The following is a 27,614-nucleotide window of genomic DNA, read 5'->3' as shown; positions in this document are numbered from 1 at the left end:
CCTTCAAGAAGGCGGAGGAGGGGCGAGAGAGCGCGATTACCCCACCGGCGGGGCAGGCCGCACCAGCAAAGCTCGCTGCGAGGCGCCCAGCACCGGCCGGCTGGGCCGCAGGGGGTACAGAGGGGGCAAGGCGGGGCGGGCCGGACCGCCTCCTGACGTAGCTTCCGCTCCCAAGCGATTCCGTGACGTCATTTCCTCCCCCGCCGCCGCGATCGCCGTTTCCTGCCCGGCCGGCGGGGACTCGTGTCTGTTCCCAGGCTCCGTGCGTGCCGCGTCCCCGCCGCCGCCATGGCCATGAGGCAAACCCCGCTGACTTGCTCCGGGCACACGCGGCCCGTGGTGGACTTGGCCTTCAGCGGCGTCACCCCCTACGGCTATTTCCTCATCAGCGCCTGCAAGGGTGAGCGGGGACGGGAGGCGGCAGCAGCTGCGTCCGTGCGATCGGTCCCTTTGTTGTGCTCTGCCCGGCGGAGCTGCCCTCGCCCCCGGTGGGATTGTGGGGAGCGCGGGTGGGCTGGGCTGCTCCTCCGCCGCTCGTAGGCCGCGCGTCGCTTTCCGAGGGGGTGTTGCTGGGGTGGGAGCGGGGCGCTTGTATTGGAGTGCCGTGTTCGTCCCGCGAAACGCTGGTACTTGTCGGGTCATACCGGCTGCCGGCGTCACCAGGTGAAAAAGGGGGCGGACAGCTGATTGCCTTGGTGCTTAATTACTAGTTTGGCCTTGTGAGGGTGTCTGTGACCGCCTTTGGAGCCAAACTGGGGGCGGAGGAGGAAGCCTTGAAAATATTTATTTCTAAAACTGTCCATTTCTACTGCCTGTGCTTATTTGCTGTGGATGTTAAAGTGAGATTCCGTTTAACCAGGGCAGCAGCCTGGCTGGACATAGAATGGTGGCATCCCCGTCCTTTCCCATGCGAGCTCTCATTGCGTGAATAGCCTTTCCCCTTCATCCATGTGTATGTTGATATTTTATGTATATATTCATAAGTTTAAAAGGGTGTCTTGGAGTGCTTCCAGTTCAGTTCTACATCTTCCTGTGTGAACAACTTTTTGCTAGCCTCCCAGAACAAAATACTCATAGGAAAGGCTTTCTCTTTTATTTTTACAAAATCTCTGTATGTGTTTTAAATGTATCTGATTACAAAGACAAGACTTATTTCTGAGTGCTATTAAATTGAAAATGTTCCAAAGGAAAAAAAAAACCAAACCAACATGTCCTGCCTGAAGAAAATGTGAGCAAAAATAAAACCTAAACATACTGCTCCTTTCTGTCTCCCTTCTTCCTTAACACAAACCTAAAGAAAACTTTTTGTCTCGTTTGGAGTAGCATTTTAATCTCTATACAGTTTTAGATGCAGGTACGTCTGCATATCTAAGCTCTTCAGCTAAACTCTTTTGTGAAGAGCAGCTTCATAAAGTATGTGATATTTCCACATGCTGTTGCAAGGGAATCTTTTTTTTTTTTTTTTTTTTTTTAAACAGCTTCCTTTTTTTATCATGTAACCTGAATATTGGTTTTGTTTTTGTGAAGATGGTAAGCCTATGCTGCGTCAGGGTGACACAGGAGACTGGATTGGCACATTCCTTGGTCATAAAGGTGCTGTTTGGGGTGCCACTTTGAACACGGATGCCACTAAAGCAGCTACAGCAGCAGCAGATTTTACAGCGTAAGTGATTAACTGTCTTTGAAGTCTGTATTTTGATTTTAGTCTATAGTGCTCTTTGGTGAGATATAGCTGTAGTGAATTACTGATTTGTGTATTTCTCTGTAGTAATTGTTAGCTTGTGTGTGGCTAGCCAAATTAAAGCCTAGACTTCTAAGTTCTTGAAAGCAGCTACGGTTATTTCTGTCATGGTGAACAACTATGGTTGCTTCTTGATAAAAATAATTACCGTACTGGTTTGCTAGAATAATATTTGTATGTGGCTCTAATCTCTGGTACTGTACTTGTAACAGAGTTGAGTGATTTTTATTTTGCTTCTGCTTATTCTCTTTTTATTACAAGAAAACTCTTATGAAAATTCTAGTGAATTATTTATTTGATTTTTTTGTTGTTGTTGTTTGTGCTGTTTGCAGTATATTTAATATTCGGCAAGTTGAATCCTCTTAGTAGAGGGAAATCTCTATTAAGTTGCAAAGAACTGCCTGTGTCTTAAAACTAAATGCTAATTAGTCTGTGTTATTCTGAAGAAGAGGATAAAGGAAAATGGTGGGATAATACAGAAAAAAAACAAACAAACAACACTTTAGTAAAAGCATATAAAGTATTCTCATCAACTAACTGGGTTATAACGTAAAGGTGTAGCATTTATGAGAAAATGCTATGGTGGTGTCAGGAAAGATTGCTTGCAAACTAGTCTGACTGTTCAGGTTAATTTGTCTTGGTGCTACTACAATATAAATGTTTTCTCTTCCCATTTAGCAAAGTGTGGGATGCTGTGTCAGGTGATGAACTAATCACATTGGCTCACAAACACATTGTCAAAAGTGTGGATTTTACACAGGTATGAAAAAGCTTTATACTTCATTCACAAGTAAGCTCTTGAGCATGTTTTGCTGTTACTTACTTTTCTGCTTTTTATGTGTGTATCTTAACACGCAAGTAACTTATAGTCTTTAAGATGATAAATGCAATAAGCATGTTAGAGTCTGTCTGAGAGAAAGAGCTGTTATTTTAAGACTCACAGATGAAGACTGGTATTTTGATTCAAAATAGAGTTGACCCTTTATAACTTCTATTTCAGGATAGCAATTATCTGTTAACAGGTGGACAAGATAAACTGTTGCGTATCTACGACTTGAGCAAGCCAGAAGCAGGTGAGTCTACTTTTAGAAATTATTCTTGTTTTCTGGAGTTAAATTAAAATTCTGAAATTAAGAGCAACTTTCTGTTTAGAATCACAGAAGATGAAGTTGAGGGTTGTTTGACAAGTGCAGTGTCTATAACCTTTTGCTCTAGTAGGATAATCTGTATGTTTAAAGTTTATGCTTTTGACAAGTGAATTAGGCTTTATCTGTAATAGACTTCAAAGATAGCATATTTCAATTAAATGCAGCTTCATTAGGAATAGGTCTAGTTAATTAAAATTTAGTCATCTGAAAGAAAAAGATGCCACATATCTAAGTGTGTTTAAATTCATGTCCATACTGAACGACTGATGATTGATATGAAGCTAGAGAACCTTGATTTTTCAACTAGTGAAGCTTTTTAAATTTAGGGAGTCAGGTATCCAGTTTACATTTATCTTGGTCCTGGAATAAGATGGCAAATTCACAAGCGCTTGAAGTAATTTTACAGTTTCTAGTAAATGGAAATCCATAGAGCTTAAGAAAGCTCCCAAACTGCGGCATGATATTATTTCATTTCTTACGTATATTAAAATATTTGGCTTTATTTTAAGAACCTGATGTTGTCAGCGGACATACTTCTGGCATTAAAAAGGCTTTATGGAGCAGTGATGACAAACAGATTCTTTCAGCTGATGATAAAACTGTCCGGTAAGAAAAAATAACTTTCAGTTTTCTGAGAATTTCATTTTTATTTATTGTTATAATCTATGTGAGAAGATAGTTATGGTTTTTGGTAAAGAGTATAAGTAACAGAGGTTATTTGATCCTAGATTATTATAGCTGCATGCCTAATATAGTTCTCTTCTGCTGTTAGAGACATAACTTTTGTAATAATTCTAATTTACCCCATAAACATGTCGTCCCTGATAAGAACAGGTGGTCTTTGAGAAACTGCATAGTAGAATAAATTTATGCCTTTAATATTTATAGAGATGAATTTATAGAATAAGGTCTTGTGAATACATGTTGTGCTGAGGTATTGTTGCCTTGTCTTCTACAATCCAGCCTTGAAATATGCACAAGGCATGGACTAGCCAGGGACTGGGATAAAAGACTGGGAAGAGTATCTGGAATCAATGCCCTGTTTATAGACATAGCCCTCTTTCTTTGCCATGCTGATAAGTTCTGTGGGCTTCACTGTTTTTATAAGATGGCTCATACAGTTACTGTTAAAGTGTTTTGTTTACTTCATGCCCAATTGGTAGATGTGCTGAAACCTAGACAGTGTGGCTGTTGGGGAGATGAATTGACAAAACTCAGACCAAGCTGTCAAGAAAGGATGGCTGATGTGCCTTCCTGCTTCTTCAGCTTTTTGGTTGATATGACAAGTGTGATCTCATGCCTTGCTGTCTCATCATTCTTGTATTTACAGACAAAGGGGAGAGAAATAGAACGGTCTCTTCTGTTTTGTGAAAGGAAGGATGGGAAGTTGCTGGTGCAATTTCCCTATAGCCTTCTTTTCAGCTCCTGTTCTTTTTGTTTTCCTAATGTTCAAGAAAGGCAAGAACCTAGTCTTGTTTGTCTTCTCTGAATTGTAGAAACAGAAATGCAACAGTCAGCTAATGAATGACGATTCTTACTTGTCATAGCAAAACAATTTTTCTTCTGTTTAGATACCCCTTGCACCTCTACATAGAAAACTATATTATCTTAAATGAAGATAAGATAAATGAAATTTTTGGCATTAGTACGTCTTTACCTTGTGAGGCAAAAAGGCAGAACAGGATCTTTAAGCCTTACTTCTAGAACTTATTACAAGATTTTTAATATCTGAGAGAATCCCAAAGTAGTTAAAATGATGCGTCAACCAGTTAATGTTGTTGCATTAAGCTTCAAAAGTGGCAGTATTTTAAAGGAAGTGTGTCTTCATTCTCAGCTCTGCAAAGTTTTATGGTAAGAATGCCACTGAAAATCTGAAGTACCTGTGGAATCAAACCATGTTCTTTGTTAGGTGGCTATTTTTATCTAAATCTTGTCATGTATGGGAGGTGACAACTGTTTGATTTGCTGAAGTAATCTGAGGCTTTCTTGCCATTTTGTTTCCTCTTAAGCCTCTGGGACCGGAGTACCATGACTGAAGTGAAGGCACTAAATGTTGCCATGTCAGTGAGCAGCATGGAGTATGTTCCAGAAGGACAGATACTTGTGATAACCTATGGGAAGACTATCGCTTTTCATAGTGCAGAAACGTGAGTCCAAAACACAGAATTTTCACAGGTTGAGTAAGGGGCTTGGTTGTGTGTCAAAACTGACTGTACAAGGCCAAAATCAACAAGTTGTGAGAACTGGCATTAGTGGACATCTTTGCTTGCCATTTGTCAGAGGTAGAGTGTAAAACAACTACCTTTTTCTAAAATAGTGAACCCTAACTATGTATAAGATGCTAGACTGTAAAGGTTCCGTGCCATTTTCATATTTCATATTAATTGTAATTGTGGTTAAATAAGTTTCAGCCAGGGTTCTGTTCAGTGCTTTTCAGAGAACTGATTATTTTTACATCTCTGATACTTCAAGAAAGCAAGTTAACACACTTAAGCATATTATAGACAGTAGTTAAGTAGTTCAGAATGTGCAAGCTTTTTGTTTTGCTTATTCTGAACTCATTTCTAACTTGGTGAGTGTGATTTGCAATTATCAAAACTTGTTTCAGAAACTGTGTGGGTGTCTTCTGTTTTTCTTAAAAGCAGTTGTGACTAGTAGAATCAGTTTCTTTGTTCTCAGTTTTTGTTTTTGTTTTTTTTTTTTTTTAGTGAACTTTGTTAACAAACTTTTCCCTCTCAGTCTAGAGCAAATTAAATCATTTGAGGCACCTGCTACAATCAATTCTGCATCACTTCACCCCGCAAAAGAATGTTTGGTTGCAGGTGGTGAAGATTTTAAACTCTATAAATATGACTATAATACGGGAGAAGAATTAGGTATGTTTTTCTTCCATAATAAAAATTAGTTCTGAAACGGGTATTAGATTATTGAAATAATGACTAATAAATTAAAATGTTGTACTCAAATAAGGTCTTACAATAGCATGCTGTGCAAGAGAATGAAAAGGTATATTATCAGTTCAGCATTTTTTCCTGTTGCAGTATACCTAATGTTATGCTTCTACAACTAATTAAAGCCTCCATCAAACAGCACTTTGCACCTGTTTAAAAAACAGAAAGTCATTCTGTATTGCTGCAATAGCAAGTTGTATGTTAACTGAAGTGTCATACTACAGCATTCATCAGATATGTCTAATGAGTTGCAGCTACTTGCTTTTATGAAAAATGTGATGTTTGTGTTCTTGCCCATGTTGGCCAAATGTATTTCAAAAAACAAGTGTATTTTTAAGTTTGTCCGTGGATACTATCCTCATTTAAAATTTTATATTGTGGAGTGAGTGGTTGAAGGAACAAAGCATGCATACTCCATGCTACTGGCTTGCTTTGTAGTTTGGCCTGGAGCAAATAGGCACCTGTTTTCTTGCAGTTAATAAAACATTAATATGTTACCTAAATTTGAGATTGCTGAGATACCAATAGAAGCTTTGTTTTGCATCAGAAGTTAAATACTGAGTAGGTGCCCCCCATCAGTATTTTTTTCATCTTCAGATCAATTTTTACAGTGAATTTCAGTTGTTGACTGAAATTTGAAATTAATGGTCTTGATATATTCTTTTATAGAATCTTACAAAGGACACTTCGGTCCCATTCACTGTGTGAGGTTTAGCCCTGATGGGGAGTTATATGCAAGTGGCTCTGAGGATGGTACACTAAGGCTGTGGCAGACAACAGTAGGGAAAACCTATGGTCTTTGGAAGTGTGTAGTTCCTGGTAAGTATGCCCTTGTTCCTGGTGAAACTTGGCTGCTTTGCCTGCTCTTTTTAAGTAATATCTGTCATACATGCTAAACATCATCTGTATTTCATATACTAACATTACTGTCTTCTGAGGGTCTCTGTATCCACTCAAAGTCTGTTAGATTTAAGGATTTACTTTTGTATCCATCATTTAAGCAATTAACTTCAAACCTATAAGCTTGTTGAGTGTAGACACTTTGTGGATAGTTAAGAAAATAGTCTGATGTATTCTTATGTTACAGAGGAAGAAATGAAAAACACCACTTTTATAAATTGTAAGGATATAAGAATCTCTAGAAAGTGTGAATTATAGCCTTATTTTATATTGTACTTAGGTTGTGTAGATTTGGGGGTGGTGGGTGAAAGCAATGTCTAGAAGACTGCGAGTGAGTATCCATTAATAGCATACCTTACCCAAGTCTCCTCAACACTAAATTCAGTGGAAGATTTTATTTTTTCTATTGAGGTGAGTGAGTGGAACTGAAAGTACTGACTGTTGTGGTTTTTTTGTTGTTGTTTTTTTTGTTTGTTTGTTGTTTTTTTGTTTGTTTTTTGGTTGGTTTTTTGTTTGCTTGTTTGGTTTTTTGTTTGTTTGTTTTTTTCTTCCCTCCTCTACAGAAGAGGAGAATGCAGAAGCAGCAAAAGCACGGACCACCCTTCCAGGAACTGCAGAGGAGGAAATAGGTAATGCACTGAACTGCCAGCTTCAACTCAGCTGAGCATTAAAAGATCAGCAGAAATGGTAGCATTCTTTAGTATGGACGAGGTGGTTTTCCCCAGGTACCTTCTGGCATTTTTCACTCTTCTGAAAAGATCTTTGAATGCATTTCCCTGAAAATGACCATGTGGTGTCAGACTAGTGACTAGGGCTGAACAGATGGCATAGAGTAATTGGATCAGGTTAAATGGGAAAACAAACTGACCTGGTCTTTAAGCAATCTCTGCAACATGCTTTTGGTTTATATATCTAAGGTGAAGTTAAATAACACCCTTTTTATTTAATTGCAGAAGATCTTGCCTCTGAAAACTCAGATTCAGTGTACAGCTCAACTCCTGAAGTTAAGGCCTGATTATTGCAACTGTTATGCAGCATATGGACATACAAGACTAAATCAAGTGAACAGTGATGAACAGCAGCCTTCCAGAGTGCGCTCTCTACGTAAGGCAAAGATGGGCAGTAATTGATGAGAATGTGGTGGAACTGGCTAGGTGTTGTCTGTATAAGAACTGACTATCCAAAAAAAAAAAAAAAAAAAAAAAAAGGACAAGTAGTAGAGTTTTGCTATATTTTTAGCATAACTGCCTCATGTCTTTTCAAAGAAGTGTACAAGCCAAGATCCAGTCTCTCCAATTTCAGTTAGATTCATTGTAGTGTGTTTTCTTTATTAGAGAGAAGAGATACAATGGCTTTTACCCATTTTTTTTTTTTTTTTCTTGAAAGTTGGAAAATGTGGCCTCAGTTGAAAAGATGGGATTATGTACTACAAGTATTTGGTTCGGGTTCTGTTTCATTGTACACTGCTTCTGAATGTTTAACTGTTTTTAGTTGTCAAAATAAAATGCCTCTCAAAACTTGTATCTTACTGTTGAGTGTTGGTTTCATGGAATAGAAAAGCAACCAAGTTAATTACATAAGCCCTTCTAGCATCTTGGTTTTGTACTATACAGAGGGAAAGTGATTAGAATGTTTTAAGTGTTGGTACAGAGGCTGGCAAGTTGTTTGATCTGTAAGCTTTCTGTCTTTTTATTCTTTAAAGTTTAAATGTGAGTCTCTAAAATCAAAACCAGTGAAAATTCCTAAATTAAACATGCTGCCTGAAATATTTGAATGTACATGAAAACCTCAGAGGTTGGCTGTTAATATGTATAAGGTTTGGGTGTAGTTCTCCAGACTGGATAAAAAAGTTACTCTTTCAAGGTTACAAATCATATTTTCTTCATTAAAGAAAATATTGCCATTCTTTCACTTGTCCCTCCCTTTAATGTTACGCTGAAAGGTTTACATGATGCACTCTGTATGGAAGGGGGAAAAGTTATACAGGGGTGTGTGTGTATGTGTGTGTATATATATATATACACATGTAACTTTTTACTTTTTTTTCATATTCACACTAGTCCTTGCTGTTCTTTGGGATTTTTTTTTTCCCAGGAGTACAGTAATGCTATCATTTTAGAAAGTTGAAGCTTATAATGTGAAAACTTGGGTATAAATTAAAACATGGGCAATCCTGTCTGAACATTAGAAAACACTTCCGTTGTGAAGGGTAGTCAAACACTGGAACAGCCTGCCTGGAAAGGTTGTGATGTCTCCATTCTCGAAGATACTTAAAACCCAGCTGGATGCAGCCACAGGGAATGCGCTGAGCCTGCTGGAGCATGTGGTTGGACTTAAGTGATTGACAGAGGTCCCTTCCAGCTTCAACTGTTGTGAGGGGGAGCTAAGAAGGAAAACAAAGAATGATACCATGAATCATAGTTTCTTAGTGCAGTAGTAGCATTAAGGATATGCTATTTCACAGGGTTTATCCTAAAATTAGTTATGCAGTTCGGTACTTCAATCTTACTCTAAAAACAAGCAACTTGTAACCCTCTGATTTAGACCTATTGTTTCAGCCTTATTAAATCTGTTAAGGCTTATAACGTCTTCAAATGTAATAATTCAACCTAGAAAGATGTTCATTTTACAAGCTGAAGGCCGTGTTTAAAACAAGTAACTCACACACCCCAGCCCATGGTGAAACTTCTGGCAGGCTGTGGTCTCTGTATTGTATTTTCAAGCAGGCTGTATAGCATATCATAAAAGGATCTGAAATAGTGTCCTCAGATTTCAGAGCTGTGCCCCTTTGGTGTTTTACATGGTGCTGTTGGGAGTTTGTGGTTTCTTTGCTAGCACTGAGCAAATATGGCTAAAATTTCAAGGTGTCTCATGTAAATGAGAATATTAACAATGTTTAACACATTTTCCATGTATCATTACAACTCTGGAAAAAAGTACAGGCCATTAAGTTGTCTGTGGCTTTACCAGACTTTCATTTCACAGGTGTAACTAGAAAGCTTTACAAGGTCACAGAATGTTAGGGATTGGAAGGGACCTTGAAAGATCATCTAGTCCAATCCCCCTGTTTGAGCAGGAACACCTAGATGAGGTTACACAGGAAGGCGTTCAGGTGGGTTTTGAATGTCTCCAGAGGAGGAGACTCCACAACATCCCTGGGCATCCTGTTCCAGTGCTCTGCCACCCTCACCGTGAAGAATTTTCTTCTCAAATTTAAGTGGAACCTCCTGTGTTCCAGTTTGTACCCATTGCCCCATGTCCTATCATTGATTGTCACTAAGAAGAGCCTGGCTCCATCCTCGTAACACTCACCCTTTACATATTTATAAACGTTAATGAGGTCACCCCTCACTCTCCTCCAAGCTAAAGAAACCCAGAACTCAGCCTTTTCTCATAAGGGAGATGCTCCAAGTCTCTAAGTTTATTGAGCCCATTGCATACACAAGATACTAGTTTCTACTGGAAGATCCAACTTGAAGAAACTGGAAGTTGCCTGGACTCATTACCACCAAGACAGCAAAGTGAGGTGTTATTTGCCACTGAAGGAACGAAATATACCCACTAGTTCCCGCCACAAAACGGCAGCGTTGTCTTACCCATTGGAGACTGAGGGGCGGGGTCTGTCCTTGGCTGTCCCGGTGCGAGGGCTCGGTGCTGGCGCGATGGCGGCGGGGGCCGGAGCTCCCCGCCCACGCGGGGCGGGACCGGCAAGGCCGAAGCCTGCCCGCCCCGCCCTGGTCGGTCGCTGGGGGCGGAGAGCCGCCGGCAGCGCCGACCATGGCGGGACGAAACCCGGGCACCAAGTTGGGTAAGGGGCGGCGGCCTGCGGGGAGGGCCGGGGCTGTGGAGGCGGACCTGGACCCGGCTGTTGCGGCGAGCGCTGTTCGCTGCGGAGCCGTGGCGTGAGGATTCCCGAGGCGGCAAAGCGGGCAGCGCTGCTTGGGGAGGGCCGGCCGCCCCGGGACCGGGCGGAAGACCGCAGGTGAGAGGCGGGTCCCGGTGGCTCCCGGGGGTGGGGCCGGACTCACAGAATCACAGAATGTTAGGGATTGGAAGGGACTTCAAAAGATCATCTAGTCCAGTCCCCCAGCCGGAGCAGGAACACCTACATGAGGCTACACAGGAATGTGTCCAGGCGGGTTTTGAATGTCTCCAGAGAAGGAGACTCCACAACCCCCCTGGGCAGCCCGTTCCAGTGCTCTGGCACCCTCACTGAGAAGAAGTTTCTTCTCAAATTTAAGTGGAACCTCCTGTGTTCCAGTTTGTACCCATTGCCCCATGTCCTATCATTAATTGTCACTAAGAAGAGCCTGGCTCCATCCTCATGACACTCACCCTTTACATATTTATAAACATTGATGAGGTCACCCCTCAAATCTGCTCTTCTCCAAGCTAAAGAGACCCAGCTCCCTCAGCCTTTCTTCATAAGGGAGGTGCTCCACTCCCTTAATCATCTTTGTTGCCCAGTGCTGGACTCTCTCCAGCAGTTCCCTGTCCTTCTGGAACTGAGGGGCCCAAAACTGGACACAATATTCCAGATGCAGACCCCGCCCACCGGGCCGCGCCTCATCCCTGCCCCTGGCTGATCCATCTCAGGGTGTATGAACCCGGCTGCTGCAAACTCTTGTGTTTCTGTAAAGCCAAAATGGAAATAGACTTGCGATTCCCATAGATCCTTTAGCATACACTCATGACACATTACTGAGGTTCTCTCTTCATTCGGGAGGCCTGTAGGAGGCTTTTTTTCCCTTTGGTGCTCCAGGGACTTGGCAGCAGTAGTCCTGTCACAAAGCTGGGCCCGGTCCCCTCTTGTGCACCTTCCTGGTTCTCCCTGGATAAACCTTCCCCCGCTCCCTTTTCCCCAGGGTGTTCAAAACATTTTTAATCAGTTGAAATCTGAATTGTAAACTCAGGACTTTACTTGCTGTTCTCCTTGTTGCTTGCTCTCTGAAGGCTGACAAGGACTTTCCAGGTGGTGTCTAGGCCTGAAAGGTGGCTGTGCTCCAGGTAAGGCAGAGAGCAGCCAAGAAAGGGTTTCTCTGCCATTTCCCAGATGGAGCTCCTCTTCTGCTGATTGCAGGGGGTAGGGATGGAGAAATGGCTACAGCTCTCTGAATTCACCCAGAAAACCCCAGCTGCAGTAGTGGAATGAGTTAAGGTAATTTGCCTTCCTACAGTCTGCCTCTAAGTTATGATAATTTGGTCAATGTGAGCAGGTGGGCAATTAAGGGGCAGAGATGTAGGGGTGGTGTCGTGGAAGACAGGAAGCAGAGGAACAGCTGGTGTGGAACAGGGAGATATGGAAGTTAGCATGAGCAGAGTTCAGGAGGCCACACTGTAGTGTCATGTGCCCCTGTCTCTAGCACAAGCACAGGCATTTTTGCAAAGTTAACATGCAGTTTAAACAACTGAAAGTTGACTGTTTTTCTTCTCAAAGTGACTGACATGTTCTAACTCCTAAAAGCGAGCTGTTGAGTTGCTGCTCTCTGATGTGCTTATCCTGTGGGCTGCTTGCAGGGACAGGTGAGTTTCAATTGTAGCCATCTGAACTGCATCTTTCTGCTGAAACAAACATGATAATAACATAGCAGCAAAACTTCAGTGTCTGTTAGGAAAAGGTGAGCACAGAAGTTTGCAAATGCAGCCCAGTTACTTTAAACTAGGCATGTGCTATGCTTTTTCTTACTGTAAATTTAATCTTATGATTAATTGTCAGTATGTGTGGGCAGTCCAGAAATTTGGATGTGAAGTCAGTTCAGTTCCTATCAAACAGTCATCCTCTGACTGAAAAGCTTATATGTAAAGAAGGCCATGTTGCTGAGTGGGGAAATTATTGGCAGAGACAGGCAACCTCACATTTGTCTGGTTCTTGCTGTACAAATGCAGTCAAGAGGAAAGTATTCAATGTGCAGCTGACTAGCACAACATAATTATTATTTTTTTTTTGCACCCACTAAAACCATCTTTGAGTATATTCCAAATATTTTCTGTCACTCTTTCTCCTCCCATAAGTAGCCCTCCTCTACCTAAGATGCAGAGTCAACTAATGCTCAAGATTATTAATGGAAAGCACAGAGGGATGAATGTCTTCTGCACTGCACCATGTGGCCTCTTCCAGCTGCAACTGATTTACCTGGAAAGGCCACTGCCCTCAGCTTATTTATAGGTCCTTGTTGCCATCCCTTCCCAGTGATCTTTGTTTAAATCAGTTGCAGTCAAAATGAGCTGAATTAGATGCACAAGGGCAGGCGTAGTGGGGGAATGTTTGTATTAAGTGACAGCATATCGACTGTGTTTGATTTTAACAGCTGCATTATGCTGGCTACTTTAAACGGAGACCTCAATCTTGCTGCCATTTGTTCTCCCACCAAATACACATCTGAAATAAATATTAAGTGCTGTATTTAAGTAAGTTGCTGTATCTTAGCTGGTGGCAGTACTTAAAAGGACATGTTAAATCCTTTTTTTTATCTTTCATGTTTGCTAGTGATATATGCTGCTTCTGTGACTTAGGCACTTTGGCTTTTGAAGGTTTTGCCAGCTTGTGTTAGCAGCTTTAACAGTAATTCTAATGACTTGCCCTGTATCTTAGAGCATTCTGTAGGATTACAGTTTTCTAACAGGGACACCTAGTGGTAAAATATTTTATACTTAGAAATCTATTATTGGACTCCTTTTCTCTGTGTCTTCTATTGCTGTGATTGCTACCCAATGTCATTATTTAAGCAGTAGATTTCTGATGCTGCCATTAGAGTGCATTTATTTGTTTATCAATAACAAGCCAAACTCTTCTCAAATCATGGCATATAATGCTTTTCTTTGTGATTTATTTTACAAAAAAAACCCCACAAAAACAATAACATTTTTACAAAAGCCCTTCCTTCCATAAGAACAAGGTCTTTACATGGAATAAAGAACAGGTACAGATAAAAAAACCCCAGTGATTTACATCACCCAGTCAGAGGGTCACTAGTCTAATACATTGACACATTTGCCATCAGAGAGTCATATAAAGAAGGTGCATAAGGAATTTTACAAGTTTGTCATTCCACAGAAACTGTTTGTGGAGTCATTCTAGGGTACTCAGGTTTATCATGGTGCCTGCAGGGGCTGAAAGGAGTCTGCCTCTCCTGCTCTGCTCCCAGAGACTCTGGAGAGCAATGGACCAGGTGCTTCATGTTTTGTGGCATCAAATGCCACTTCACAACAAAATAGTGAAGCATATCAATGAGCATCCATTTTGTAGTGTAAGCTGGTAGCATACTCCATTTGCTTAACTGTGGGGATCCAGACATCTGCCACGTGGGTTTTCTGTGCCCTGCAGGTGAAATTTTGATGCAACAACTTCAGAAGTCATAGAGAAAGAAAGACATTCAGTAACCTTGGGTAGACCCAGAAAATGGCAGGTGAGATGTTTAAAACCCAGGCATCTGGCTTGGAACTCATCTTGTTTAATGCCTTTTTCCAATGACCTGGAGGAGGTGGAAGACTACTTGCTCATAAACTTTTAAGATCACACTAAATTAGCCAGATCAGAGGGGCACAAACTGGCTGGGCAAATAGGTCAACAGGAGCCCAGTGAGGTTCAGCAGGGCCGGTGGCAGCCCCAAGCTGGGCCCTGCCTACCTGGGCAGCAGCTTTGCCGAAAGGCCCCGGGGCCTGGTGGGCAGCAAGCTGAGCACCAGCAGCAGTGCCCTGGCAGCAGAGATGGCCGATGGCCTCCTGGGCTGTACCGACGGGGACACGGCCAGCAGCTCCTCTGAACGGAGGGATCATCTCCTCTGCTCAGCACTTGTTAGACTGTAAGACTGTGTCCAGTTTTGTTGCCCCCCAGTAGAAGAAAGAGATTGATAAAGTGTCACAAGTTCAGCAGATGGACTCCAAGATGGTCAGGGGCTGGAGAACCTGCCTGGTGAGGAGACACTGAGGCATCTGGGCTGGTTCAGCCTGAGGAATAAATGGCTTTGGGGGTCCTAACAGCAGCCTCCTCATCCCTGCTTATCACAGGCAGTGTATCCAGGAAGCAGAGCCAGGCTCTTCATTGCATGGTGAGATGAAACAAGACAACAGGCTTGTCTTGAGTGAGGTTCAGACTGGATATAAGAAAAACATCTTGATGCAGGACAGTCAGGTGATGGGGCAGGTTGCTCAGTGATGCTGTGTAGTCTCCATCCTTGGGGACTCTCAAAACCAAACTGAGTAAAGCCCTCAGCAGCTTGGTCTGAGCTTGTAGCTGCTTTGCACAAGAGGTTGGACAAATGACCTTTGGAGATCTTCCAAACCAAATTATTCTATGATTATATGTTTTTTTACCTGTGTTTGTGTATTTATGTATATATATATATATACACATATACACACATACATAAGCATGTATTCTGAGTAATGAATAATTAGTTACAGTTGTTTTGCGAAGTGTGTTCTTGGATTCTTAAAAAAACTCTGTGTTGCTCAGCCCCTCTAGTTGGAGGGCCAGAAATATGTTCATTATGTTTCAATTGGTATTTTTAATTATAGTTGATATTTCTGAGCCATTAATATGTGAGAGCTAGCCTCTTGGTAAGTGGCATTTAGATAATGAAGTGTTGCATCCCTTTTCAAGACAGCATAATTCTGTTCTAATATATTAATAGCTGGGTTTAGCCTGTACTATGGCTTTGTTTCTTCACTGTTCCTTTCTAACACCTGTTGAATCTGTTGGATAATTTTAGTCAAATATGAAGGACAGATAGATGTCTCAGAAATAAGTCAGTTACTGACCAAATTAATGGCCAGATTAGTTCCTCTGTGGAGGGTAAGGCAGGCACAGATCAATTAGATGACTTTTCATTACATCCTTTCCTTTTTTGGAGGCGGGGAGGGCTTTATGCATGTAACTACAACCTGCTTTATTCCATGCTTGTAAGTACCGTAACATTGGAGCTGGGTTTTTGGAGTGAGGAGAGGTCTCTAGGACCAGGGAAGAAGAGATGGAGCAGCAGAGGACTTGGACCTGCAGGAAACCAAGCTCCCGTTGTTCTGCAGCTCACTTTCTGAGGGAGGGCTTGTCAGGGGTTTTCAAAGTGCTTTGGAGGATATTGTGATCCATTTCATGCAGTCCATGGTCAGTGTTGTGTGATTTCACTAATGTCACAAGATGTTAGAGCTGATTTCTAGTTCAGGGCTCATGCCTTAGTGTCCTGCTTTGAGTATCTGAATGCTGATGACTTGGGGACTGAACTTCTCTCATACAATGAGGACCCATCTGAAATTAAAATAAGTCCATAGCAAGAGACACTATGGGATAATAACTACAGTGTCTTGTCTCAAAGAAACTGATTAACCCCCAAACCTCTAGAGAGCTTACATGGTATGATCGCTGTAACAACTGATCCTGAAGCCTTTACTCTCTCTTCAGTGGTTTTGCTTGTCCATGCATGGCCAGCTGGGGTCAGCCTGTGGCCGCCTGAATGCCTCTGTTCTCCACTAAAGGTTCAGGGCACAGTTTCACTCGCTTCTCCAGACATAGCACCTTTCATCACTTCCATTTCCCATTTTATCATGTGTTCATAGTAAGAGCAGGAGCACACATGCTGTTACTGACACAGATGAGGAAATAACCAGTTGAGGGGACAGCTTCTTTTGGGGACCGTGCTGCCTTAAAATACTTGTGAAACTACAGCCTCAGGCATTCTTGAGCTTTCTGTTTCACCATCTGAAGGGATGCCATCTACACAGTTTTTTTGAAAGCTTCTGATAAGCTTAGTCTGTTTTATGAGGAATGTATTAGGTATCTTAGGCATTTATGTAATTATACTAATGAAGTGGTTTTATTTATTGTATTCTGAGGAAATGGCTGGTATTTTTGGATTCATGTTCTTCAAAGAGAGGAGATGAATTTCCTGTTAGATTTTGAATATGATTTTTTCAAATGTCTTCAGAGGAAAAAGTAAACTTGAAGAGTGATTACAGAATATTGGCTAATTAGCTATAGTGTAACTGCTTTAATTACTTTTATCCCTGAAGCCACATGACTGTGCAGATGACTAGCAGATGACTTATTTAAAAAAAAAAAAAAAAAAAGACATGTTCACACTGCAAGGTTAATGAGCCTAATTAAATATAGTTTTCCTTAGCCAGATACTAAATCATAAAGCTTGAGGGAGGTGGAGGAGGGGGAGAATCCAAAGGCAGTCAGTTCTATTTCAAATAATGGTTTTATTCTGATTTTTAATGCAAGAAAAAAAGCCAAACTGGAATTGTGAGTGATTTTTCTGAATAGAGACACATTTAGGAGTTTGGTGAGACCTCACATGGCAAACTTTGAAAGTCTATTTAGAGACAATTACGCCAAGACATATTTGTTTTCACTTGCCCACTGCTTTAATTAATGGAGAAGTGGGCTTGAATAGAAGGTCAGTGTTAGACAGAAGTCTCCATCTGCTGCTGTATATCACCAGAACCTTTGTCCTTCCTTGCCGTGTGTTTTTTTTATTACACCATTTTATTTCCTTTAGTAAGCTGCATAATGTATCACATGAAGTTGGACAGACAGGATGGAGTTTTGATTTATTTTTAATTATTTATATATATGTTTAAATTTTTCTGCCTTTGCTGGGCACAGTGGTTCAATATCCCACATTCAAAAATATACCTAAAGATCCAAATTCTATGATCTTTCAAGGAAACTCACATCTCAGGCACCAAATTAGATATTGCACCTTATTGAGTTGCCATGTGTCTGTTGCCTTCATGACTAGTCTTGAGCTATTAAAAACAGAAGGTAAAACATGTTATACAGTGAAAAGGGCTTATGCCAATGAATTTCATCATATTTGCAGATAACTGAGAACATTGAATCAGCTATTGCTGATAAGCTGGTATATGGTAACTCTCCCAGGTAACTTCGTGCAGAGCTTCTGGATTCTTATTAGAGAGCAAGAAGCTGAGCACCTCATCTAAACTGCTTGTTTTGCTTTTATCATGGTTTCCAAAGGGGCCAAAATGTCACCATGCACCCAAAAGGGTTCAAAAGTTATCCTGGTAAATTGGATTATGATTAAATTATTCCACCTGAGCGTGTGGCATATAGTGGGAGAATCACAATAGAGTTTGTGTTTTATGTATGTATGTATCTATCTATCTATCTGTGTTTTCCTCCCCCATAGACTTTGTCAGGTGTTGCCTATAATGGCCCCATGGGAAGCGATGTATGGTCTCCGCTGATCACATGGGAGCCTCAACCTTAAAGCAACTGCGAAGGATTCAGTAGCTTATGTTATATTTCAGCTGTCTGTGTTTATACGGTTTGCATTTATTGATACTCAAGAAGAAAGAAAGTTCTGGCAATGGGTTTTGTAGCAGTAGCTTTTCTCACCTGCTTTCTACATGTCAGTTGAGCTTCTTGCTTTTGGGGCAGAATGAATAAGCCTGTGGCTTTGAAAGGGGAGAGAAGTAACGAGAGTTGTTTGTTCAAATGGTTTGCAACTTTGCAAGTGCCTACTTTACTTTTTCACCATACAGTGAGACTGATGCTAAAGTTTTAAATAAATCCTTAAATTCCTTAGGATTCCTTTGAAATTCCTTCTTTAGCTTAACTTTTTTTGCTTTTGGCCAACGTTTTGACCTTACAGATACTGTTCACCTGATTACTTGTATGTGGTAATAGGAAAGCGGTAGCAAGGTGCCTTAACTGTGCTCAGAACAACATTTTGTTTAGCTGTGTTTCATGCCTTTGTCCTGCATTTCCACTGAGTCATCTTTACCTAAATTAGTTTCTCCAGAGATTTTTGTAAGTCTGATTAGGAAAACAAGCTTGTATTTACACATACTTTAGCTAGTATATTAGTTCTGCACTTTTTTAGCTATTTAAACTATAAAGTAGGAAGAAAAGAATTTGAGGATAAGATTTCTGTACAAAATTAGTGATTTGGGCTATCATCTTTTTTTTAAAGTTTTAAACCTTTTTTAATCAATGTGCTTGAGGGAAATTCAAGTTTAATATAGTACTGAAGACAACTCATAGACATGAGATGCTTTTAATAAATTAAGTCACCCAGATTTATTATCTCTTAGTATCTGAGCTAGTGTCCATATGCTGACCTAAACTGATGATGGTATTTGATGATTGATGGTGGTGATTTGCTGATGTTTGGTGGTTAATGATTGTTGATGTTGTTTTCAGAGTATTTTAATGGATTGCTTATATAATTAGTATTAAGAAGAATTATTTATGTTTTGGGATATGAGAGATTTTAAGCATCTTCTGATTTCTTTTTTCCTGTGTACTTCTGTGAGCAGTTTGTGTTTATTAACATTCAAAATTACAGTTTTGATTTACCCTACTAAGCAGAAATTTAAAGATTCAAGGGCCCGAACCCTCAGTTCACGTTTATCAGTCAGTTACCCTTCCTTAAGCAGTGTCCGATTTTTGTGCTTCATTTTTAAACAGTTACATTATTTTAGTAGATGTTGAGTATCTGCTTCTCTTTTGGTCTGGTTATTATTTATGGATACTGAAACTCTTTGAAATTGTGAGCCAAGCTGTCTGCCGTGGGCATCTGAAGGAATTCACATGTTGAAGATGTTGCCCTGAGTCCTCCAGTGTGCTTGGCAAGGTGAGCACTTCTCAGGCAGACATACATCTCAGCAGCTTCCAGGCAGATATGTTACCTAGGAATTAATTGCCTTTGGAAACTTGTGAGTAGTCAGGCCATAGTAGCAAATTCAGTAAAATCAGCTCTAGACAACAACAACTCAAATGCTTTGCTCTTCAATGGTCTGTCCAGAGGTTTTGGTGACTGTGTGGGGTGCATGCAATGGCAGAAGGCTGTTTTGTGGGGGTTTTTAATATGCTACATGTATAATAAACTTCACAGTCTGGGACTGGCAACACAGTGTCTCTGATCAGTAGTAAATTAATTCAGCTGTAATGGCAAACAAAACATGCTGTGTGAAACATCCAGTTCACAGATCATACCTTAACAGAAGTTAATGCTATTATGATATTTTGGACTGGTGATAAATATGCAAGCCCTTAAAAGGACATAAAAGAACAACATGCACTTCAGAGGTCCCAAGCCAAGCTACAATCAGGGAGTCATAAAATGGTTTGGGTTGGAAGGGACTTTAAAGATCATCTGGTTCTAACCCCTCTGCCATGGAAAGCGACACCTTCCACTACACCAGTTTGCTCAAAGCCCTGTCCAGCCTGGCCTTGAACACTTCCAGGGATGGGGCATCCACACCTTCTCTGGGCAGCCTGTTCCGGTGTCTCACCACCCTTTCTTCTGAAGTCCCACACCATCTATTAAAAGAACACAGAAATAGATGAGACATTTTTTCATCTTATTTTCCCACCTCAGAACTTGGCTGGATCGCAAAAGTGCACGTGAATCGACCTGCGGTTGTGAGGCATGCAGAACAAATTAAAAAGTGGAGAACTGTGAAAGGTAATTGGCAAGTAAGTGCTCTTTTTATGCATTCTGTTCCTGTATTCTTAAAGCAGTCTCTCTCTCTCTCCAGGCTGCAATATTGAATTTTTTTCAAGATGCATGTAAACTTAAAAGATGTGCTTGTCCATGTCTTATTTTAATAATTTGTATTTGATGATGATGGGATGGAATAAGGTGACGCCTTTATCCAAACAAGTTAAAAACCTTATAACTCATGAGTGGCAAAACTGCAAATGAATTTAAGTCATCTTTATTCATGAATGGATTAAATTGTATGTTACTATCCCACCACATTTATTATGTTTCTCAGACAGACTTGTCTGCACGCTGCCTTCTTATTTTTTAATTTTAAAGCTGTAAGATATGATCATGGTCCCTGTCAAGTTTGACCTACCTGGATGATTTTTCTGTACTTAAACATCCCCAACATGTGTGATTTCTTTGCTTAACTAGATCTTACCTAAAACTGAAAAATTCTGACTGGCTATGGGACTGGGAGGCAGAAAGGAAAAAGAAAAGGGAAAAAAAGAAAGAGCCCATTGATGTTAAGGGGACCAATTTCTTAAGTCCAGAGATAAGGTAAATGATCAGTTATTGTCCATCTTGGTATAAAATAGGTTCAAGTAAGCTACTGGTAAAGGCAGTGGCACAAATGAACTTTTCTTCAAGGCTGTCTTTTATTCATTTAACACAGACGTTTAGACTGTCTTTACCCTCAACCTCTGTGGTTGCTGCCCCCTGGCAGAATTGACAGATACTGGCCCAGTGTATGTTTTGGTTTCTCCAATGAGTAGATGAGAATCATAATTCGAAGCCATCAGATCAGTGACATAAGCTGATCCATTCTGCAGAGCAGGTGAGGCTCGGCCACATGCTGGGGAAGCGCTGAGAGGGGGCGGCAGGCAGAGCTGGCTGCAGGATACTGCTGTTGTTTTTGCTGACGTTCAGTCAAGGGCAAGATCTGAAAAAATGCTGTGGAGCAGAACCAGAGGTCCAAGTGAGCTCTCAGCCATGGGGCTCTAACTGGTGTCCAATGGACAAACTGATTCTTCATTCACCAAACAACTGTACTACTAGCAAATGTGTGTGATTCCTCCCCTCTGTATGCTAAATAAGTCGTTTACTTGCAGCAATAACTGAAAACCTGGAAGTGGGAGGAAGGAGACAATAAAGGATAAATCTTAACAGTGCAACGTAGTAGAACAAAGCAAGAATAATTTAATTATACTTAATTCTTAAAAAGACTGGTCAAAGTACTTGGCATCCTGAGCTTAGTGTGTCAGGCAGCCATTCTAGGGTGGCTGAAGCTGTGTTCACAATGAGCACCGATCTTGCAGATCAGGGTTTGGGGATAATTTGATGTAGATGTGTAAGATCCTACTGGAAGGTGGTAGAACACAACTTCCTGCCTGCTACATGAACCTGAAAGTTTGTGCTTTGAACGTTATGATTGAATTAAAAATGGACATAAACTGAGAAGAGTTAGACACCAGCTCAGCATTTATCAAGAGCTTCTTATGCATGGAAAGCCACTTGATACCAAGTTTGGCAGTCCAGTGGCCTGGGATTGTTAAATAGCATCAGTAGGAAAATCCAGAGGGTATTCCAGAACCTTGGCCATCTTCAGATACTGCAGGTGCAGTAATGTAAAAAGTGAGTCTTCTGATTTGTCTGAAATTACTATATGAAGAATTAAGACAGAGAGCCACAGGCTTTGATTATGAAGGATCATCAGGAAGAAAGGGATTTAGTGTCACTCCCTCAACGTCACTGTAGGACAAAGTTTAATTATTACTAACACTTCTCTCTCTCTCCTGTGTAATAACACTGGTACTGAGCTACTCAAGTAAGGTTTTACTTTGAAGAATGCCAGAAGCATCCCTCCTGTATTTGAACACTGTCATTGCAGGATAGTCATGTGCTGTTTATTTCACAGAGATTATTTTGAACCTTTACATGTTTGGATGTAAGTAACACCACAGACTCAAACTTTGAAACCCATTTCTCAAAATATGCATTTGAAAAATCCTTTAAAAAAATCAAGTTCTTATCAGTTCTGGGAACTTCCTGACTACATCTGTCTTGATGACTTTATGATCCATGTCACAAAAGATGAGGCAAAAATTCTCTCAAATTAAGGATAAAAAAATCAAAGTAAAACTTCACACCATTTAAAGTGAAAAACCCTTTTGAGGTATTATAGGGTGAAAGTGTAAATCAGTTAGAAACAAGCAATCAAGCTTAGAGTAACAGAGGCCAGTAACGCTTCATTACTCTGTTCGGTCACCCCGAGGCAGCTTTTGATGTAACATTTACTGCAAGTTCAGAATGGAGATTCCCATCAGCAAAGCGTGAAAGGTTTGTAGGCTGGCCAGCCACTTAAGATTTGCAGAGTAAGACCTCCATGCAGAAACAACAAGTTTTGCTGCCTGTACCGACAAATCGTGTCACAGAGCAGAGCAGAGAGGCACTTTATGGACTCAAATGGACTTTGCCATTGCAAACTCTCACTTTCTTGAACAAGTGCCCACTAAGAGATGTCAGCTTTTAGTGAAGCCATTACTGTGAATGAAAATTTGCTGGAAGACCTTCAACAAAAATTTCAAAATAATGACTTAAGCTCAATTTTTGTTCAGCAAGAAAGCTCAGAAAAACTTTAGTTCTGCTTCTGTTCCATTCTCTGATTAGTAAGTCTCTTACAATTCTTTAGCATTTTCATCTAAAGAATGCTTTAGCCTTGTCACTTAGCTCTTGCTATTGTTTTTTGCATGAAATAATTACAGTTGTTTTTTTAGTCTTGATTCGCACAAAAGTAGGTGGAAACATCTGGAGTCTAGACCCTAAGTTTTAAGAACTCTATGTTCTTACCCCCTACTGATTCCATGTTTCACTCTCACGGCAAATGTGCAAATGGGCAAATTGCTGGTGTGTAGACTCATGTGGTTACTGGCAGTTGTAAGCCTGTGCACTTCTCAGTGCATGTGTTGTAACTTCTTGTGCATACAAGCCTTAAGGATACAGACATGCTGTATAGAATGGAACATATTATAACAGTGAGGTTCCTCACATAAGTGATGGTGATGTTTTAATCTTTGTTTTACAGAATTAAATTTGAAATTTTGCTTTTTGTCTGGATAAAAATGTTTGATTGTTAGCATTCACACCAAAAATTGGAATTTGATCCTTTGATTCTAAAAGAGTGGACTTTTGATTCCAAATCCTTTCTGTACCATTAGATACTGCTCAAGGCATGAATAAATATCTTCCAGCCCTGCCTGTCATTAGCCATTCTTTGCATATCCTCCATGTTACATTGCATACATTTTCTTATTCTTAGAGTGAGAGCCAGGCTTCTGCTTCCTGCATCTTCTAATTCAGTTTGGCTTTGGAAATATAAATTGAAACACTGTCTTCCTTGCTTCACTCTCTTTGTAGGCTGCTTGGCTGCTGAAAGCTGTCACCTGCATAGACCTTACCACTCTTTCAGGTGATGATACTCCTTCAAATGTTTACAGACTGTGTTTTAAAGCAAAGCATCCCATCAGAGAGGATCTGCTGAAAGCCTTGGACATGCATGATAAAGGTATGGTAGTTTCTGTTGTGTGGATTTTGTAGAGAAAATGTCTGCATTTCCTCATTATTTTTTTCAGTTTTCAGAAAGGCGTAAAGATGGCCTCTTCTTCCTATAATGGAAGCAGTTATGGTAGGCAGCATTGCAGAATTAATACTCTTGTCAGAACATACTAGGTCCTATATGGTCTTATTCAAAGTAACTGTCTGAACTTCTAACTGCAAAGTATCTGTTTCTTTGAGTTAATATAAGAATACAAGGAGAAAAAAAATCCATTCTTATTTTGGCAACTAAAGTGAAGGATGGACTCAGGGCGACACTATAATTTATGATACCTAATGAGCAAATTTGATGAGGAAGCCACAAGTGTGTAACCTCAGTGTATGTCTTTCAATAACAGTGCACTAAGGTGGAACTAATTGAGTATTCTGTTAATCTGCTGATGTCCTTAGTAAACTGGAAAAGGGGGAGTGTTCCCGTGACTCCTTCGGATTTCATGCTTAGGTACTGTTTCTGTATGTAACTACTGAGCCTGCCACTTTGCCTGTCAGAAAAGATGCATTCCACAGTCCTAAGTGTGTTATTTTTCCTTCTGAGGAAGGAAACTACTGTTTCAGTAGTTGAGGTAGGAGATGACTTTGCAGCCCAGTCTACTTCAAGGAGCTGGTCCTGTAGTGAGTGTATGTGGCTGTATTTATCACATATACACACACACAGTTCCCAGCTAAGTCAACAGAGGTGAAGGGGCAGAAGACAGCCCTTAAGAACTGGTGGTAAAACATTCATTGACATTACTCAAGCAGGCTCCATCTGAGGTCCCAATGTTACACCCAAGACTGAACACGGTAAAACTTCAGAGCAAATTGAAACAGTCAATATAACTATCAATAAAACCTCTTTAAAACGGAGTAGCATTTCCGATCTTTTCCAGATGTACTCCCTAATGTGTTACTGAATAGCATTTGACTTTTATCCTGTCATGTTTGCCTCATGATGATCTAACAAAAAGAAAACCCCAGTGACATTTGGGGCACACTTTTACTGTTGAAATACTTTGGTTTTACATGGGCATTGGGCACTGATTGAAGTCTCATGATTTAGAACAAAAGGGGAATCAGGCCTCTGGTTTTAATCCATACACATAAAATACTGAAAATGAGTCTTTTTTTAAAACTTGGATTTATGGACTCTTTGACAGTTGAAGTATTAAATATGAGGTTAATTATCTGAGACTAGAAGAAAATAGCATTTTAACTAGAAATGCAGTAGGACTGCTCAGTTGTTGTTGGGCTCAGTCTGGCTCAACAAGTAAGGCCAGAGCTTGGCAGTGCAGTTTCTCGCACAGTAATTTGCTGACTAAGCATATCCTAACTGTACATGTTGGCATTAAGCAGTGAAACCTGTTGATAAGAGTCTTGGCATTTTAACTCCTCCTAATGCAAACTTGCTCCCAAGGTCAGGTGAAAGAACATGATGGAGGTAGCATCATGCAGAATTGCCTGAACAGTTTGAGCAATATAACAGACATCCCTAGTATAGGTGCTTAAGATCCTGGTAAGAATGCAGAAGCAGGAGGTGAGAATGATGCACATGTGCTCATAATATGGATTGTACTTGATAAGATGGAAATCTATATATGAAAAAGTGAACTGTGGCTTTTGCAGGTATTACTGTTGCAGCAGTTTGTGTTTATCCTGCAAGAGTCATCGATGCTGTTAATGCCTTAATGGCTGCTGGTTGTGACATACCAGTAGCTTCAGGTAAGCTTTATTCAAAAATATCCAATTAAATATTTGGATACTATAAAGTATGTAGAAGAATCCAGAAGTCTGGACTTGCTTCTGTTTCAGAGAGTAAGGTAAAAAGGTAGCAGGGGGAAAGAAGGGAATGGAGGGAAGGATTTGCTTCTGGTATAATCTTTCGTTTTCTTCCAACTTCAAGCTTATCAGGAATGCCAAGTGTGTTTTACTCGAAGCTCTTCAAACACATCCTTAAAATATGTCACTGTTTTCTTTACTTGAATAGAACAAATTGAGATAGCGTGCTAGACAAAGTATCAGTAGAGATGAAGTATATAGTAATAATAATAATAATAATGCAGTATGAACTTTAGGAGTCCTAATACAAGGGGTTTTTTTCACTATCAGTTGTTGGCTTTTAAGTATAATCCTACAAGCTCAATGCAATGAAGCTGTGTGCAGAGGCAGAGGTTATTGCCTGCTGAGCATTCTGCAGATTCAGGACTTGTACTTACAAATCTAATAGTGCCAGCTCTTATCCAGTCGCTACACACAAGAGACAAGTCCTGAATCTACAATAAGCAAGTAGAATCAGAATTATGCAGGTTGGAAGAGACCTCTGGATGTCATCTGATCCAACTTCCTACTCAAAGCAGGGTCTAACTTTGAAGGTAGATCAGAACTTTAATGCTAAGTGTTCTCTGGTGGTTTTTTTTGTCGATTTTTCATTGTTGTGTAGGGGAAAAATACATACTAAATGCATTTATATGTCAGAGAGAAAGAGGATCTCTGACAAAGACATTATTTTCTCCCATTTCCAGAGATGCCTTTTGGTTTTGTACTTAAACATCATAAACGTAATCTTAAGTAGATCTCATTGAAAGCAATTTTTGCTATATTGTGATTTAGCTGTTAAACATATTACTAGGATTCAACTTGAAATACTACTAAAAAGAATTGGGAAGAATTAAAAATGTATATATTGCTTCTTGTATGAGTTCACTCCTTGTTTACTTAGTTCTGCTGGAGGCAATTGATACTGTGCTTTCTTGTGTAGGCTGCTTTAGAAAAAAAATGAAGCATGCAAAAGAGACCTTTTCACAAGATGCACTTAGTATCTTGCTGGACATTGATTCTTGAGGGAAGAGGTAATGCTTCTTGTGGATGGAGGGTAGGGTAAAGTGCCTTTGGATTTCTTTAATCATGTTAGGGATTAGAAAAGGATAACATTCAAACTCTTTGGTGTATTAGAATATTTGATGTATATGTAATTTTATGGTCAATTTATAATTTGTTCCCTCTGCCTGAATCTTCCTTCCTCCTAGTGGCTGCTGGGTTTCCATCTGGACAAACTCCTCTAGAAACCAAACTGGCTGAAATAAGGCTGGCTGTGCAATATGGTGCCAGAGAGATTGACATTGTCATTAGCAGGAGTCTGGTGCTGGCTGGCCAGTGGGAAGGTGAGTGCCCACCCTTTGTCAAGGAACCTAAATCTCTGTATATGCACCTGCAAGCTCTGTCTCTTCTCCAAATCTCCACATCAGTCTTTGAAGAATTTTGTCCCTCTCCTAAGTGTATCTGATACTCTGGGACACTGAACTAAGTAAAAACTACTTAACTAATTTACGATGAATGGTTGCATTTTTTTAAAATAATGCTGTTACAAGTCCTGTCAGGCTAGGCATGCAGAATGAATTTGTGTTTTGAAAATTCAGGGCTATTCCTTTGATGCCTTTAGACGATTTTGTGTACAGAATTAAAAAAATAGCACGTGCAATGGAAGTGGATGTCTGAGTCTTTGAACAGTTTTGTTAAAACCCCCAAGGGGTTGCTGATGTAGATAATACCTTATTAAATATACGTTTCAATTCTTGAAAAAAAAAAGTATTATAGTTGTTTTCTTTTTCCTGAAAGTTGTGGGTACAAATTGACTGTTCATATTATTATTGATGTTCTTGTGTCTGTAGACTACTACTAATTAGTAAGAACAATAATGCTGAAGATGGTTTTTGCTCTAATTGCCTCCTTAATGATTTGCATTAAGTGCTGACAATTCTCCTATAACTAATCTCCATGTGAAGGTAAACACATCATTGTCTTGGAATGAATTTTCCATTTAGTTGTATAATGC

General features: G+C 40.3%; 2 protein-coding genes across 3 annotated transcripts in view; both read left to right on the top strand.

Moving 5' to 3' along the window:
• The first annotated feature begins 214 nt into the window (after positions 1-214).
• Positions 215-8,261, top strand: STRAP (serine/threonine kinase receptor associated protein). Of its 2 annotated transcripts, none has more exons than XM_080363892.1 (10): positions 215-400; positions 1,528-1,663; positions 2,420-2,501; positions 2,742-2,814; positions 3,399-3,495; positions 4,899-5,036; positions 5,629-5,765; positions 6,510-6,659; positions 7,304-7,369; positions 7,694-8,261. In XM_080363892.1, the coding sequence occupies exons 1-10, from the start codon at positions 289-291 to the stop codon at positions 7,753-7,755; spliced, it is 1,053 nt and encodes a 350-aa protein (XP_080220018.1). In that variant the 5' UTR covers positions 215-288; the 3' UTR covers positions 7,756-8,261. The 2 variants fall into 2 exon arrangements, with proteins under 2 accessions (XP_080220018.1, XP_080220019.1); XM_080363893.1 differs by lacking the exon at positions 215-400 and adding an exon at positions 699-952.
• A 2,256-nt stretch (positions 8,262-10,517) lies between these two features.
• Positions 10,518-27,614, top strand: part of DERA (deoxyribose-phosphate aldolase) — a gene marked incomplete at its 5' end in the record, with an annotated part of 53,033 nt that continues 35,936 nt past the window's right edge. Inside the window, 5 exons of the mRNA XM_080355158.1 lie at positions 10,518-10,548; positions 20,084-20,181; positions 23,609-23,756; positions 25,409-25,504; positions 26,809-26,943. Of these exons, the coding sequence (XP_080211284.1) occupies positions 10,518-10,548; positions 20,084-20,181; positions 23,609-23,756; positions 25,409-25,504; positions 26,809-26,943 (508 nt within the window). The remainder of the gene's footprint in view (positions 10,549-20,083; positions 20,182-23,608; positions 23,757-25,408; positions 25,505-26,808; positions 26,944-27,614) is intronic.

The sequence above is a fragment of the Nesoenas mayeri genome (assembly GCF_963082525.1).
Source record: "Nesoenas mayeri genome assembly, chromosome: 1".
Classification (NCBI taxonomy): domain Eukaryota; kingdom Metazoa; phylum Chordata; class Aves; order Columbiformes; family Columbidae; genus Nesoenas; species Nesoenas mayeri.
This window is presented reverse-complemented; position numbering and strand designations above follow the sequence as displayed.

Excerpts from the sequence above, each read along its gene's own strand:
- STRAP (XM_080363892.1), top strand. The coding sequence starts at position 289 with ATGGCCATGAGGCAAACCCCGCTGACTTGCTCCGGGCACACGCGGCCC. Across the intron at positions 401-1,527 it reads CCTCATCAGCGCCTGCAAGG|ATGGTAAGCCTATGCTGCGT; the intron begins GTGAGCGGGGAC and ends GTTTTTGTGAAG. Across the intron at positions 3,496-4,898 it reads GCTGATGATAAAACTGTCCG|CCTCTGGGACCGGAGTACCA; the intron begins GTAAGAAAAAAT and ends TTTCCTCTTAAG.